Source organism: Grampus griseus, assembly GCF_964374135.1.
Source record: "Grampus griseus genome assembly, chromosome: 4".
Lineage (NCBI taxonomy): Eukaryota > Metazoa > Chordata > Mammalia > Artiodactyla > Delphinidae > Grampus > Grampus griseus.
The window spans coordinates 99520403-99538054 of record NC_138997.1 but is presented as its reverse complement, the minus strand read 5'-3'; the positions used below and the strand labels follow the sequence as shown (position 1 = coordinate 99538054).

The following is a 17652-nucleotide window of genomic DNA, read 5'->3' as shown; positions in this document are numbered from 1 at the left end:
TCTCATTTTTCTATTGGTTTGTCTTATTAATTGGAGTTCTTTATATATTCTGACGGGAAATCCTTGGGTTATATGAATTGTTAGATCTTCCTGCTTTCGATGGATTATTTCACTGTCTTCACTATGTCTTTTTTGGGGCAGAAATTCCTAATGTCAGAATTACCAGTCTCTTCCTGTATGATTTGCACTTTCTTTTATTTAAGAAATCTTTCTCTACCTCTGGGCTCATAAAGATAGTCATATTCCAGTTTTCCATATATGCCTAGGTTTATTTTGGGAACTCTTCTGGTTTGTTTTTCTCTTTGTCCCTGTTACTACCTTTATAATTTTGATAACTGGTGGTAGTTGGTATTTTTTGGTGTTAAATGAGGGGCATAATAATATGTGAAACATATATGTTTAGTAGTCAACATATACTTGATTATAAAGCATGGGAAAATCTGAGAAATAGAGGTGAATAAATATTTAAATACAGGAAATGAGTTTTGTTCAATGATAAGATCAGAAGTTATTTCTTTTTAGGATTCATTAAAAATCAAAATACTGAGCTCTTTATAAAGCCATATCCGTTTAAAATAAACTGGCTTCCATCCTAGACTTGTTTCTAAATCTTAAAGAGTAGCAAAGACATAATCTGAATGATGGATTTTCCATGATCTTTAGGGTTATTTATTTTCAGTTTTAGCCTTCCTGCCTAGTCCATTGACTAATTTCTAATTCTGTCCTTTTTAAGGGATGTTGGCAGAAAAAAATCTTCAGCTAAAATTAAATGTGTAAGACTAAAAAATGATTTTTATCATTTTAAAGATTAAATATCAAAATGTGGGTTATCTATGACTATGGCTAACTAAATAATATGTTGTTAGCGTACTAAAATGTATTGCTCTATTTTTAGCATATGCTACTTTGATTGAAAATGATTCAAATCCAGAAGTTAGGCGGGCAGTGTTATCATGTATTGCGCCATCAGCAAAGACTTTGCCAAAAATTGTAGGGCGCACCAAGGATGTGAAAGAGGCTGTCAGAAAGCTGGCTTATCAGGTAAATAAGTCCAATATCTTATATAGACATGTTCTTAAAAGACAAGAAGCTGTATTCTTAAAATACTTTTTTTTTTAACATCTTTATTGGAGTATAATTGCTTGACAATGGTGTGTTAGTTTCTGCTTTATAACAAAGTGAATCAGTTATACATATACATATGTTCCCATATCTCTTCCCTCTTGTGTCTCCCTCCCTCCCACCCTCCCTATCCCACCCCTCTAGGTGGTCACAAAGCACCGAGTTGATCTCCCTGTGCTATGCGGCTGCTTCCCACTAGCTATCTATTTTACATTTGGTAGTGTATATATGTCCATGCCACTCTCTCGCTTTGTCACAGCTTACCCTTCCCCATCCCCATATCCTCAAGTCCATTCTCTAGTAGGTCTGTGTCTTTATTCCTCTCTTACCCCTAGGTTCTTCATGACACTTTCTTTTTCTTAAGTTCCATATATATATGTCAACATACGGTATCTGTCTTTCTCTCTCTGACTTACTTCACTCTGTATGACAGACTCTACGTCCATCCACCTCATTACAAATCACTCAATTCCATTTCTTTTTATGGCTGAGTAATATTCCATTGTATACATGTGCCACATCATCTTTGTGCATACATCCGATAATGGACACTTAAGTTGTTTCCATCTCCTGGCTGTTGTAAGTAGAGCTGCAGTGAACATTTTGGTACATGACTCTTTTTGAATTATGGTTTTCTCAGGGTATATGCCCAGTAGTGGGATTGCTGGGTCATATGGTAGTTCTATTTGTAGTTTTTTAAGAAACCTCCATACTGTTCTCCACAGTGGCTGTACCAATTCACATTCCCACCAGCAGTGCAAGAGTGTTCCCTTTTCTCCACACCCTCTCCAGCATTTATTGTTTCTAGATTTTTTGATGATGGCCATTCTGACTGGTGTGAGATGATATCTCATTGTAGTTTTGATTTGCATTTCTCTAATGATTAATGATGTTGAGCATTCTTTCATGTGTTTGTTGGCAATCTGTATATCTTCTTTGGAGAAATGTCTGTTTAGGTTTTCTGCCCATTTTTGGATTGGGTTGTTTGTTTTTTTGTTATTGAGCAGCATGAGCTGCTTGTAAATTTTGGAGATTAATCCTTTGTCAGTTGCTTCATTTGCAAATATTTTCTCCCATTCTGAGGGTTGTCTTTTGGTCTTGTTTACGGTTTCCTTTGCTGTGCAAAAGCTTTGAAGTTTCATTAGGTCCCATTTGTTTGTTTTTGTTTTTATTTCCATTTCCTAGGAGGTGGGTCAAAAAGGATCTTGCTGTGATTTATGTCATAGAGTGTTCTGCCTATGTTTTCCTCTAAGGGTTTTATAGTGTCTGGTCTTATGTTTAGGTCTTTAATCCATTTTGAGCTTATTTTTGTGTATGGTGTTAGGGAGTGTTCTAATCTCATACTTTTACGTGTACCTGTCCATTTTTCCCAGCACCACTTATTGAAGAGACTGTCCTTTCTCCACTGTACATTCCTGCCTTCTTTATCAAAGACAAGGTGACCATATGTGTGTGGGTTTATTTCTGGGCTTTCTATCCTGTTACATTGATCTATATTTCTGTTTCTGTGCCAGTACCATACTGTCTTGATTACTGTAGCTTTGTAGTATAGTCTGAAGTCAGGGAGCCTGATTTCTCCAGATCCGTTTCTCGTTCTCAAGATTGCTTTGGCTATTTGGGGTCTTTTGTGTTTCCATACAAATTGTGAAATTTTTTGTTCTAGTTCTGTGAAAAATGCCAGTGGTAATTTGATAGGGACTGCATTGAATCTGTAGATTGCTTTGGGTAGTAGAGTCATTTTCACAATGTTGGTTCTTCCAATCCAAGAACATGGTATATCTCTGCATCTATTTGTATCATCTTTAATTTCTTTCAACAGTGTCTTTTAATTTTCTGCATACAGGTCTTTTGTCTCCTTAGGTAGGTTTACTCCTAGGTATTTTATTCTTTTTGTTGCAATGGTAAATGGGGTGTTTTCTTGATTTCACTTTCAGATTTTTCATCATTAGTGTATAGGAATGCCAGAGATTTCTGTGAATTAATTTTGTATCCTGCTACATTACCAAATTCATTGATTAGCTCTAGTAGTTTTCTGGTAGCATCTTTAGGATTCTCTATGTATAGTATCATGTCATCTGCAAACAGTGACAGCTTTACTTCTTCTTTTCCGATTTGGATTCCTTTTATTTCCTTTTCTTCTCTGATTGCTGTGGCTAAAACTTCCAAAACTATGTTGAATAAGAGTGGTGAGAGTGGGCAACCTTGTCTTGTTCCTGATCTTAGTGGAAATGCTTTCAGTTTTTCACCATTGAGGACGATGTTGGCTGTTGGTTTGTCATATATGGCCTTTATTATGTTGAGGAAAATTCCCTCTGTGCCTACTTTCTGCAGGGTTTTTATCATAAATGGGTGTTGAATTTTGTTGAAAGCTTTCTCTGCATCTATTGAGATGATCCTATGGTTTTTCTCCTTCAGTTTGTTAATATGGTGTATCACATTGATTGATCTGCGTATATTGAAGAATCCTTGCATTCCTGGAATAAACCCCACTTGATCATGGTGTATGATCCTTTTAATGTGCTGTTGGATTCTGTTTGCTAGTATTTTGTTGAAGATTTCTGCATCTATGTTCATCAGTGATATTGGCCTGGAGTTTTCTTTCTTTGTGACATCCTTGTCCGGTTTTGGTATCAGGGTGATGGTGGCCTTGTAGAATGAGTTTGGGAGTGTTCCTCCCTCTGCTATATTTTGGAAGAGTTTGAGAAGGATAGATGTTAGCTCTTCTCTAAATGTTTGATAGAATTCGTCTGTGAAGCCATCTGGTCCTGGACTTTAGTTTGTTGGAAGATTTTTAATCACACTTTCAATTTCAGTGCTTGTGATTGGTCTGTTCATATTTCCTATTTCTTCCTGGTTCAGTCTTGGAGGTTGTGCATTTCTAAGAATTTGTCTGTTTCTTCCAGGTTGTCCATTTTATTGGCATAGAGTTGCTTGTAGTAATGTCTTATGATCTTTTATATTTCTGCAGTGTAAGTTGTTACTTCTCCTTTTTCATTCCTAATTCTATTGATTTGAGTCTTCTCCCCTTTTTTCTTGATGAGTCTGGCTAATGGTTTATCAATTTTGTTTGTCTTCCCAAAGAACCAGCTTTTAGTTTTATTGATCTTTGTTATCGTTTCCTTCATTTCTTTTTCATTTATTTCTGCTCTGATCTTTATGATTTCTTTCCTTCTGCTAACTTTGGGGTTTTTTTGTTCTTCTTTCTCTAGTTGCTTGAGGTGCAAGGTTAGGTTGTTTATTCGAGATGTTTCCTGTTTCTTATGGTAGGGTTGTATTGCTATAAATTTCCCTCTTAGAACTGCTTTGCTGCATCCCATAGGTTTTGGGTCATCATGTCTCCATTGTCATTTGTTTCTAGGTATTTTTTGATTTCCTCTTTGATTTCTTCAGTGATCACTTCGTTATTAAGTAGTGTATTGTTTAGCCTCCATGTGTTTATATTTTTTACAGATCTTTTCCTGTAATTGATATCTAGTCTCATAGCATTGTGATTGGAAAAGATACTTGATACAATTTCAATTTTCTTAAATTTACCAAGGCTTGATTTGTGACCCAAGATATGATCTATCCTGGAGAATGTTCCATGAGCACTTGAGAAAAATGTGTATTCTGTTGTTTTTGGATGGAATGTCCTATAAATTATCAATTAAGTCCATTTGTTTAATGTATCCTTTAAAGCTTGTGTTTCCTTATTTATTTTCATTTTGGGTGATCTGTCCATTGGTGAAAGTGGGGTGTTAAAGTCCCCTACTATGATTGTGTTACTGTCGATTTCCCCTTTTATGGCTGTTAGTATTTGCCTTATGCATGGAGGTGCTCCTATGTTGGGTGCATAAATATTTACAATTGTTATATTTTCTTCTTGGATTTCTCCCTTGATCATTATGTAGTGTCCTTCTTTGTCTCTTCTAATAGTCTTTATTTTAAAGTCTATTTTGTCTGATATGAGAATTGCTACTCCAGCTTTCTTCTGATTTCCATTTGCATGGAGTACCTTTCTCCATTCCCTCACTTTCAGTCTGTATGTGTCCATAGGTCTGAAGTGGGTCTCTTGTAGACAGCATATATATGGGTCTTGTTTTTGTATCCATTCAGCCAGTCTGTGTCTTTTGGTGGGAGCATTTAATCCATTTACATTTAAGGTAATTAACGACATGTATGTTCCTGTTCTTATTTTCTTAATTGTTTTGGGTTTGTTATTATAGGTCTTTTCCTTCTCTTGTGTTTCTTGCCTAGAGAAGGTCCTTTAGCATTTGTTGTAAAGCTGGTTTGGTGGTGCTGAACTCTGTCAGCTTTTGCTTGTCTGTAAAGGTTTTAATTTCTCCATCAAATCTGAGTGAGATCCTTGCTGGTTAGAGTAATCTTGGTTGTAGGTTTTTCTCTTTCATCACTTTAAATATGTCTTGCCAGTCCCTTCTGGCTTGCAGAGTTTCTGCTGTAAGATCAGCTCTTAACCTTACGGGGATTCCCTTGTGTGTTATTTGTTGTTTTTCCCTTGCTGCTTTTAATATGTTTTCTTTGTATTTTATTTTTGACAGTTTGATTAATTTGTGTCTTGGCGTGTTTCTCCTTGGATTTACCCTGTATGGGACTCTCTGTGCTTCCTGGACTTGACTATTTCCTTTCCCATATTAGGGAAGTTTTCAACTATAATCTCTTTAAATATTTTCTCAGTCCCTTTCTTTTTCTCTTCTTCTTCTGGAACCCCTGTGATTTGAATGTTGGTGCGTTTAATATTGTCCCAGAGGTCTCTGAGACTGTCCTCAGTTCTTTTCATTCTTTTTTCTCTATTCTGCTCTGCCGTAGTTATTTCCACTGTTTTATCTTCCTGATCACTTATCCGTTCTTCTGCCTCAGTTATTCTGCTATTGATCCCTTCTAGAGTATTTTTAATTTCATTTATTGTGGTGTTCATCGTTGCTTCTTTCATCTTTAGTTCTTCTACGTCCTTGTTAAATGTTTCTTGCATTTTCTCTATTCTATTTCCAAGATTTTGGATCATCTTTACTATCATTATTCTGAATTCTTTTTCAGGTAGACTGCCTATTTCCTCTTCATTTGTTAGGTCTGGTGGGTTTTTACCTTGCTCCTTCATCTGCTGTGTGTTTTTCTGTCTTCTCATTTTGCTTATCTTACTGTGTTTGGGGTCTCCTTTTTGCAGGCTGCAGGTTCATAGTTCCCGTTGTTTTTGGTGTCTGTCCCCAGTGGCTGAAGTTGGTTCAGTGGGTTTTGTAGGCTTCCTGGTGGAGGGGACTAGTGCCTGTGTTCTGGTGAATGAGGCTGGATCTTGTCTTTCTGGTGGGCAGGTCCACGTCTGGTGGTGTGTTTTGGGGTGTCTGTGGACTTCTTATGATTTTAGGCAGCCTCTCTGCTAATGGGTGGGGTTGTGTTCCTGTCTTGCTAGTTGCTTGGCATAGGGTGTCCAGCACTGTAGCTTGCTGGTCTTTGAGTGAAGCTGGGTGTTGGTGTTGAGATGGAGATCCCTGGGAGATTTTCGCCATTTGATATTACGTGGAGCTGGGAGGTCTCTTGTGGACCAGTGTCCTGAAGTTGGCTCTCCCACCTCAGAGGCACAGCACTGACTCCTGGCTGCAGCACCAAGAGCCTTTCATCCACACAGCTCAGAATAAAAGGGAGAAAAAGTAGAAAGAAAGACGATAAAAGAAAATAAAATAAAGTAAGATAAAATAAAATAAAGCTATTAAAATAAAAAATAATTATTAAGAAAAAAATTTTTAAAAAGGAAAAAAAAAAACGGACGGATAGAACCATAGGATAAATGGTGAAAGCAAAGCTCTACAGACAAATCTCACACAGAAGCATACACATACACACTCACAAAAAGAGGAAAAGGGGAAAAAATAATAAATCTTGGCCTCAAAGGCCACCTCCTCAATTTGGGATGATTCGTTGTCTATTCAGGTATTCCACAGATGCAGGGTACATCAAGTTGATTGTGGAGATTTAATCCCTGCTCCTGAGGGTGCTGGGAGAGATTTACCTTTCTCTTTGTTTGCACAGCTCCCAGGGCTCAGCTGTGGATTTGACCCCGCCTCTCCGTGTAGGTCGCTGGAGGGCGTCTGTTCTTCGCTCAGACAGGACGGGGTTAAAGGAGCTGCTGATTCGGGGGCTCTGGCTCACTCAGGCCGGGGGGAGGGATCAGTATGGAGTGCGGGGCGAGCCTGCGGCGGCAGAGGCCCGCGTGACGTGGTACCCGCCTGAGGCGCGCCGTGCGTTCTCCCGGGGAAGTTGTCCCTGGATCACGAAACCCTGGCAGTGGCGGGCTGCACAGGCTCCCCGGAAGGGAAGGGAGGGTTGTATAGTGACCTGTGCTCGCACACAGGCTTCTTGGTGGCGGCAGCAGCAGCCGCCTTAGCGTCTCATGCCCATCTCTGGGGTCCGCGTTGTTAGCCGCGGCTCACGCCCATCTCTGGCGCTCCTTTAAGCAGCATTCTTAATCGCCTCTCCCCGCGTACCAGGAAGCAAAGAGGGAAGAAAAAGTCTCTTGCCTCTTCGGCAGGTCCAGACTTTTCCCCGGACTCCCTTCTGGTTAGCCGTGGTGCACTAACCCCTGCAGGCTACGTTAACGCCGCCAACCCCAGTCCTCTCCCTGTGCTCCAACCGAAGTCCGAGTCTCAGCTCCCAGCCCTGGCCCCGGCGGGTGAGCAGACAAGACTCTTGGGCTAGTGAGTGCCGGTGAACACCGATCCTCTGTGCGGGAGTCTCTCCGCTTTGCCCTCCGCCCCCCTGTTGCTGTGCTCTCCTCCGTGGCTCCGAAGTTTCCCCCCTCCGCCACCCGCCGTCTCCGCCCGCAAAGGGGCTTCCTAGTGTGTGGAAGACTTTCCTCCTTCACAGCTCCCTCCCACTGATGCAGGTCCCGTCCCTATTCTTTTGTCTCTGTTTATTTTTTCTTTTGCTCTCCCCAGATACGTGGGGGAGTTTCTTGCCTTTTGGGAGGTCTGAGGTCTTCTGCCAGCGTTCAGTAGATGTTCTGTAGGAGTTATTCCACGTGTAGATGTATTTCTGATGTATCTGTGGGGAAGTAGGTGATCTCTGCGTCTTACTCTTCCACCATCTTCCCTGCCGTAATCCCTCTTAAAATACTTTTGAAAAATATTTGGCACATAATAATTCAATTGAGATTTTTATGGACGGAGAGTGTAGATAATTTAGGTAGAATCTTATTGCATTAATGTGTTACCAGATATTAATTTTTTTGGAAATTCTGGATAATTTTCTTAGGTGAAGGAGATATTACTAGTTATAAAATACATAAATTATATTGAGTTTAATGGCCATTTTTTTATTATCATCTCTTTAAGGTTTTAGCTGAAAAGGTTCACATGAGAGCTATGTCCATTGCTCAGAGAGTAATGCTCCTTCAACAAGGTCTTAATGACAGATCAGGTAAGTTAGATATCATTATAGACAAAACATTAGTAGATTTTGAGGTTAGATTTAAAAGGTTTAGGAGAGTGTCCTAAATTAAGTCAGGTAAGCCTATCATTCCCACAGCCTGTCAAAGTTTATCTACGTGTGTTGTATAGAATACATTTTCTAGGGTTAAAGGTCTTGGTACTTAGAAGTAGCAGTTTGTTTTAATTTTTCTGTGTTTTATGTGTGGAGAAACTAAAGCTTAAGGCTATAAAAATAACATCAGAAGTAGGGCAGGATCTCTTTTTCACCGCTTTCGCTTCCTTTAAAAAAAATGCTGTCTTACCCCTTTTGTGTATATCCTCCTATGAATGTGTTCTGTGTATCCGAAACAATTAGAAATGGTCAGACCAGTATAATTTTTCTAGTCCCCCCCACCTTTTCTCTTTGTTACAGCTGGAGAATCAACTTATAGCAATGATATGAAGAATGATATATTTTAAATTTCCAAACCCCATGAGAAGGTTAAGATGGCTTAATTTTGCTGTAGCAAGAAAACATGAGTTTGAAGGACTAATGACTAGGATGACTTTAAAAACTAAGAATAAGGTTTTTCAATCATATGCCTGTATGATTCACTACTGCACATATCAATCATGTAATAAATGGATGAAGTCAGGCAACAAGTAAAATAATAGGTGTTATATATAGTCTAGACTAGTACCTGAAGCCCAGTGAACTCAGGGGAGAAGGAATGCAAAAATATTTTTGTAGGCTGTGGTAGTGGTTGTATATTTGGTTCTGACCTATTCCATTTTCATATGGAAGTGAGCATCACAGTGACTTTTCACTTTTTACAATATCATTGTACTTTTAAGTTTTTCTTTAGTATGCATTGTTTTGCCTCTGTCTGGTCCCATTTTTCTAGTAAATGTCGACTTAGTTAACATTGATCTGGTAAGAGTTAATTAAAACAGACAAAATATAGGAAATGGAAGCTAGAGGGAGACTTTGTTCACCTGTGTTTCAAATGACTTAACAGATGCTGTGAAACAAGCAGTGCAGAAGCATCTTCTCCAAGGCTGGTTACGTTTCACTGAAGGAAGTATATTAGAGTTGCTTCATCGGTTAGATGTGGAAAATTCTTCTGAAGTGGCAGTCTCTGTTCTCAATGCCTTATTTTCAGTGACTCCTCTTAATGAACTGGCAGAAATCTGTAAAAATAATGATGGCAGGTATGTAAAGTATTCATTATTTGAAATATGATACGGATGAACCTCTGCAATTAAAATTAGTCCTCTTCTGCATTACTTAAGATTGTATCAGTACTTTTTATCTACATGTCTTTTCTTTAGTCTGGTGGATGTCTTTTTTCCCTTTTTTTCCTCCTTGTGTTAGAACTCACTACTTTATCATAGACTACTTTAGCTGCGTTTTTTGTTTTGTTTTGTTACTTTGATTTTTGCATTAGCTTACCATGGAAAGTCCAACAGCATGGATCCCTATTGTGTTTGCTCATTTGATTTTTTTTTTTCTCTTTTGGTTTAAATATTTTCATTCTCTTTTGTGTGGATAAGTTAATGACCCTGCAGTTAAAATGATGGTGGTTATAAATCAAGTCTGCTTATTCCCACTTTTCTACTCAGTTCATATTTTTACTGGATATTAAGATATATTCTGTCTCCCTTTTAAATGAAGGAAATTGATTCCAGCAGATACATTAACTCCTGAAATTGCTTTGTATTGGCGTGTCCTTTGTGAATATTTGAGATCAAAAGGAGATGAAGGTGAAGAATTTTTAGAGCAGATTTTGCCAGAGCCTGTAGTATACGCTGAGTATTTACTAAGGTAAAATTGTTTTCTTTGGTTTGGGATGTACTTGTGTTGTACTTGTGTTGTTGTGTGTATTAACTTTCCAGCCCCCTCCCTCAAAGCAATGCTTGATTGAGAATAAGTTGAAAACCATTTTTTTGGACAGGCAAGGATAAATAGGTATACTGATTGAGTCTTTCTAAAGAATATCCTGTGCTGGTCAGTATACTGAAAGACCAAAGTCAATATGTTTTGGGACATTTCCTTAAAACTGGTAAGATGTAATAATGAACATTTCTCCATAAAGTTGATGATGATGTGTTGCTCTTTGAAATTGGTTGGCGAACTCTTTCTAAGTGCCAGACGGTAAATATTTTAGAGTCTGTGGACCATGCTCTGTCGCAACGACTCAGTTCTGCTGTGGTACTGCAAGAGCAGCCACAGAAAATATGTAATGAATAAGTGTGATTGTTTTCTGATCAATCTTTCATCAACTTTTATGGACACTAAAATTTGAATTTCATATAATTTTTACACATATATTTACATATATATATATCATTTAAAGATGTAAAAATCTTAGCTTGCAGGCTGTACAAAAACAAGCAGCAGGCTCTCTCTGGTGCATGGGCCACAGTTTTCCAACTGACAGGGTGGACCTCTGGCCAGTTTTAGTATTAATTAAAACTGTTAACGGTTTGGCTTTTGTTTTTTAAAAAGTTTTTTCAAAATATCTTTTTCTTAAATTATTTGAATTACTCTAGTTTCTACTTGGTTCACTTTAAAATTATACAAGTAGGGTTTCCCTGGTGGCACAGTGGTTGAGAGTCCGCCTGCCGATGCAGGGGACGTGGGTTCATGCCCCGGTCCGGGAAGATCCCACATGCTGCGGAGCGGCTGGGCCTGTGAGCCATGGCCGCTGAGCCTGCGCGCCGCAACAGGAGAGGCCACAACAGTGAGAGGCCCGCATACTGCAAAATTATACAAGTAAAATTGTACAAGTAAAACATGAATGCATTTTTGTCAAAATTCAAATACAGAAGTATACAGAATAAAAATGCGGTATTTCCTCTTACTCCTAATTCCTCAATCCCATTAATCTCCTTAGAGTTAACATCTAAACAATTTGGGGTATACACTTTCAACCCTCTTTCTCTACATTCACATACACATATACTAAGTGCATGGTTTTTAAAAATATAACACATTATACATATTTTTGGTTTTTTTCAACTACTATCTGAGATCATTATATTGGTACATATCAGTACAAATCTATCGCAATCTTAATAACAACCTATCACTCCATAGTACGGTGATAATGTTTAATTTACTTTTCTACTGATGGACATTTAGGGTATTTTCAGTTTTCACTGATGAAGGTGTTTTAAATTTTCTTTACATTTTTATGTATGTTTGGGATTTTGTAGGGTTGATTCCCAGAAGTGGAATTGCTGGGCCAAAGGTTATATATTTTTTCAATAGATATTGGTGTGTAGATTTTTAACTTCATGATTTTGATGCATTTTTTAAAAAGCTTTACATATAATATGGATTATGGGCCTGAATTCTCTTGGTGTGAAATATAGTGTCCTGCTTTTGTGTATAATGGCCCCACATGTAAGTTAGGGAGCGAAGCTAAGAACGTATTTGAATTTTGTATGCAAAACATTGAATCCATAAATATCTTAAATGTGAGCCAATATGGAGACTTATAGCTTGAGCTCATAGTAACATGAAAAACGTGGGAATCTACTTAGAGTTTTAAGGGTAATTATTTCAGGCTTTAATATTTAACTGGAGTATTCATTATAATGGTGTTTGGGCCATGTTGAAATGTACCCAAAAGGAATGAATTTTGATGCAATGCTTAATAATATATGTTTATATAAAAGTAATAAGTGCTCATAGAAGATTGAAAAAATATAAGAAAATATGAGGAAATGTTAAATATTATATTTAAATAACAGAGGGTGAGCATCTCAAAGACTGGTTCACAGATTGATTAATTCTTAGTTACTGAAAATTGACATGTAAAGAGCTTGGTTCCTCTAACTTTAAGAGGTCAGGGATTCTTATATTTCCTTTGTCACTTAATCTGTGAGTTTTGAAATAAGTTACTTGGATCAACTTGTTTTTTTCACATATAAAAAGGAAAACTTTAAAGATCATATTTAATTATTGAAAGAATACTTAAGAAATAGGATGATTTTCTTTTTGGAGCAGTGTCACTAGATAGGATTCGTTTTCTCAAGAACAGAGACAAAATTAAATGGAAAAATTGTTTCTTGATAATCTCAAGTGTATTCTCAGACATTTTGTAGCAGGAAGAGTTAATGACTCAGAATGCTGATACAAAATGATTTCCTGTTAATTGAGGTGTTCACATAAAGAGAGAAATTGGGGATGTTAAATGAGGCCTATCAAATTTGAGTAAGAAAAAGGGACACTAATAGAATTTTAAGAAATCTACCTTAAATTCTTAAGAGAGTTTAAAAAAAGACTTTCTTGAGTGGTCTCTTCATTATAATGACTACCTTTAAAAATGGTTGGAAAGAGACGATTTCATGGTAATTAAAATTGGTAGGTCGATTTTAAGTTGTATTTATGCAGTTCAGGATTTGTAATTATTAATGAAACAACTACTCTTTAGGTATTTTTAAAAATAAATTCAAAGTCTTGATACTATGCATTGTGCTAAAGCTGGGATGGAGAAGTAGGAGGGATTCAAAGGTGAGTGAAGGTTTCTTAGCTTGTCAGAAATCAGTAACTCTACTGATTTATTGATTTTGATAATTATCAGTTTTGTAGCTTTTGTTTAGTTTCCTGCTAGAATCCAAAGGGTGGCTGATGGCCTTGAAGGTCCTAATATCATTGCCAGAGATTTATGAGCTTTTATTTACTCTTGGCTGTCATTTTATGAGTCAGTTCATTTATTCATCATTATTCTGCAGTGTTTATAACTTGATTTTTGTTGACAATTTAAAATGACATTTTTCATCAGGATTATCATTTCATATATTACTTCCAACCTAAAGGCACCTAGTTGTATAGGTTTAAACTCTTAATTCTACTTAAACTCTTAATTCTGTTTTTAAGTAGCTATTTTTGTTCCACACAAAAAAGGAGACCTTCTGGTAGACTCTTGAATGTTATCTAGGTGAGGGTTGTAAAAGGCTTTAATTTGGGCAGTGATAGTAAAAATAAAAGGGTAGTTGACGGTGCTTGCTTAGTAGCACCTACACTAAAATAAGAACAATATAGAGATTAGTAGGGCCCCTAAGCAATGGTACTACAAATTCATGAAGCTATCTATATTTTTCTGATTTTTTTAAAAAGGTCGTTGTATTCATGCATTACTTATGTAATTACTATTTCTACTACTATTCTTTTAAACAAAATAATGGTTAATTAAGGATGATGAGGGAAGACTAGCTCTTTCTGAATAATTGGATTTTGGAGACGGGATTTAGAACTTTATAATTGAGAATACTAGTGACATTGAAATAGTTATTTTGAGAGATACAAATATGTACCTTTTGAAAATTTCCCATAGGAAATTTGAATCTTTAATGAAAATATATTTTCCAAATTCTTTTGAATCAAGCCAGTAAGTTCACAGAAGTTCATGACAATAACACAGAAGTTACTCTGTAGATCTGGATTAGTATAACATGGTATAAATATCCGTATATTTGGACTGATATGAGCAGAAAATGACCTTTTCTGACTTAATGGGGAGCTGTTTAATGTTTAATGTTTCTAAACAGATTCTACATCTTATTAATTGTGCTTGTTTTAGTTATATTCAGAGCATTCCGGTTGTTAATGAAGAACAGAGAGGTGATTTTTCTTATATTGGCAATTTGATGACAAAAGAGTTTATAGGTCAACAATTGATTCTAATTATCAAGTTTTTGGATACCAATGAAGAAGGAGGAAGGTACATTTAAATGTAAACCCTTGTTCTTATTTGCGCTTCTAATTTTATGTGTTGAAATATAGTCTTGTTACAATATGATTAAATATATTTAACCTAGCTCCCTAAAGTGTTATATGAAGTGTTCTCTTTCCTCTTATATATATGGAGTATGTAAGAGGAAATATATTTATATACTGTCTCTCTTTCTCCTAATTTCTCTCTCTATATATGAATATATGTATATATGGAAATATAAGTTTCTAATTCAGTTCCTTGAGAATAAATCAATAAAATTGCAGGTTTTTGCTTAAAAGTTTCTATTAGTATTACTAGTCCTCTCTAATAAATACAGTCTAAAAGATTTGATTCACTTATGGTATTTTGTCATTTCATCATGTTGATTTATGAAAGATTATAGGGCCATTTATAAATTTTTTTTCAGAACGTGAATTTTGGTCTAAAGTCTGTACATATATTTTTGTACCTATAGTGATAAATATAAAAAAGAAGACAAATTAAGTCTGTAATTAAGTCTGCAGAATAGGTGAAACGTTAGAGATATAATGTGTTTCTACTCTTGTACTGAAATTAAAATAGTTCTTTTTGAATGCAGGAAACGACTGCTGGCTATCTTACAGGAGATTCTTACTCTACCCACCACCCCAATATCCCTAATTTCTTTTCTTGTTGAGAGACTGCTCCACATTATTATAGATGATAATAAGAGAACACAGATTGTAAGTAATTTTCTTCATTCTTGATAAAAATAAAAGATTTTGGTCAATAACATTGAGGGTTGTCTTATTCTCTTTTCAGTACTTTTGGCTTTAATTGCTTTTGTTTTAGTTTTGTCTCTTTATCAAGTCTTTAAACTTCTTAAAACCAAATCTCTCTCACACACACATTTTAAAAAATATCTCCTTTCTTTTACCATATCTATCATTGTTTTGAATCAGTTTGAAATGGAGCAGGTTAGGGAAGAGGTGACATATAGGCATTGGTTGCTAGAAGGTTTGAGGGCCGACTGAATTTATACATACCTGGGTTCAAATCCCCTCGGACGCTTTCTCGATTTGTGGCTTTGCCTGAGTTATTTAATTTAGAATTTTTACCTGTCTGCAAAATCAGAACAATGAAATTTATCTTTCATTGTTCAATGAAGCAATGTTCATAAAGTGCTTGGTAAATACAGAAATAAATATTATCTATTATTTTACTATATTCAAGTGTTATTTTCTCTGGGGTAGCCCAAAAAGAGAGGCCTGTATCGTTGATTTTCATAAAATCGTATAGTCTTGGAGTTGCGAGTTAATTCAAAGGTTGTCTTTTCCACTCCTTCCTTATATAGATATACATAACATAAATTCTTTCTACAACATCCCCAGTTAGTGGTTATCCAGCACCTGCTTAAGGTACCTTCCTTTGGGATGCAGCTTTTTCCTGAATTGGCCAACTCCAATGCCTAGTGGCTCTGAAAGAAAAGTGTTTAATCTGCTGTCATTATTTATGCCTTGTATACCCAAAGGAAGAATAAAAGAGTATTCTAATTTTTTATATTCCACTTCCATTGGAGCTGAACAAGGGAGGGAGTTGAGGATTTTAGGCAGAAAATTTTAGTTTTATGGTGCCTAAGATTAGATGCTCTTTTCATTTTTTCTGTTTCAAAGCACTATATGAAAGAGAATTTATCTTCAGTGTCTATGTGCCTATTTACCTTCCCATAATCTTAAGAGTTTTTAGTCAGATGTATTGTTTGGTCATTTTTTTTCTAAAATTGTCTAGCAAATAGAATGTGTGCCATTTTTGCTTGTATATTTTGCTCTATTTTTCAAGAGATTGTGGATACAGTTTGGAGTTTTGTATAACAGTTCTATGTCATTTTCTGATATATAACATATATTAAAGCATGTATTCTGAATTATAACTTATCAGGTTACAGAAATTATCTCAGAGATTCGGGCACCCATTGTTACTGTTGGTGTTAATAATGATCCAGCTGATGCAAGAAAGAAGGAACTCAAGGTAACTGTCTTCTAAATTAAAGAAATGCTTGAGTATATTGTAGTTGTGCAAGTCTTTTATTTCTTCTTGTACATTTCCAAAATTGCACAAAGTCAAATTATTGGTTAACTATTAAACTATATAAGAGTATCTAAAATGTTATCAGATTATGTCAGTCAGAAAGATTTGCCAATCTCTGTTTCAGGAAGACTACCACTTTTTCTGTATGTACCTGACTGCTTAACTTCTAGATGGTTGAAATGGTTTTAAATAATACTCTTCAGTTTGCTACAGATTTCACATTAATAGTTTTTGTTTGGTGTTTACACAATTTATATCTTTTCTTAGATGGCTGAAATAAAAGTTAAACTTATTGAGGCAAAAGCAGCTTTGGAAAATTGCATTAACTTACAGGATTTTAATCAAGCATCAGAATTAAAAGAAGAAGTAAAAGCATTAGAAGATGCCAAAATAAACCTATTGAAAGAGACAGAGCAACTTGAAATTAAAGAAGTCCACATAGAGAAGGTATAGATACATTTTTCATATTGAATTTCAGCTACTGTTAATCATCTCAACTAAACCTTGTTTTCTTAACTCAGCTGCTGGAATATATTCACTTAGGAGGGATTTTTTTTTTTTTTTTTTGTGGTACGCGAGCCTCTCACCATTGTGGCCTCTCCCCTTGCGGAGCACAGGCTCCAGACGTGCAGGCTCAGCGGCCATGGCTCACGGGCCCAGCTGCTCCGCGGCATGTGGGACCTTCCCAGACCGGGCACGAACCCGTGTCCCCTGCATCGGCAGGAGGACTTTCAACCGCTGCGCCACCAGGGAAGCCCTAGGAGGGATTTTTAACAATACCATGAACTAATACAAAAATAATATTTTTCCGCCTGTTCCTTTCTATTTTGGACTTCGAAAGGCTTTAATGAACTTTAATTATTGTAGCTAAGACTTTATTTGATTTGCTCCCTTGTCATGCTAATCCCTAGAATCTGAAGTCTTTCTTCCTTGCCAAGGAAACCTGCTTTCCAGTGGTTTCCTTCTCTTTGTTTTGTTCTGTTTTGTTTGTCTTGAATGGTTTAGAAAAGGAAAATGCATCTTTCACTTATTTGTGGAAGACTCATGACCTTTCCACTGCTAGGAAAAGAATTTCTATAGTAACAGTGCAATTATACACATAATTTTTTAAAGTTTAATTACTCTTTTGTTTTTAGAAAAAGCTAAGTAACTTTGTTATTTTAAATGAAATACTGTATAAAATAGATAACTAATAAGAACCTGCTGTAAAGCACAGGGAACTCTACTCAATACTCTAATGGCCTATATGGGAAAAGAATCTTAAAAAAAAAAAAAAGAGTGGATATATGTATATGTATAACTGATTCACTTTGCTGTGCACCTGAAACTAACAACATTGT

The 17652-nt window shown here is 36.3% G+C and overlaps 1 protein-coding gene across 1 annotated transcript in view; it reads left to right on the top strand.

The window, feature by feature from the left end:
- NCAPG (non-SMC condensin I complex subunit G) overlaps positions 1-17652 on the top strand; it is a 46723-nt gene that overhangs the window by 2993 nt on the left and 26078 nt on the right. The window contains exons 4-11 of the mRNA XM_082653377.1: positions 896-1041; positions 8445-8529; positions 9539-9731; positions 10195-10344; positions 14111-14251; positions 14844-14967; positions 16163-16252; positions 16580-16759. Coding sequence (XP_082509503.1) covers positions 896-1041; positions 8445-8529; positions 9539-9731; positions 10195-10344; positions 14111-14251; positions 14844-14967; positions 16163-16252; positions 16580-16759 — 1109 coding nt within the window. The remainder of the gene's footprint in view (positions 1-895; positions 1042-8444; positions 8530-9538; positions 9732-10194; positions 10345-14110; positions 14252-14843; positions 14968-16162; positions 16253-16579; positions 16760-17652) is intronic.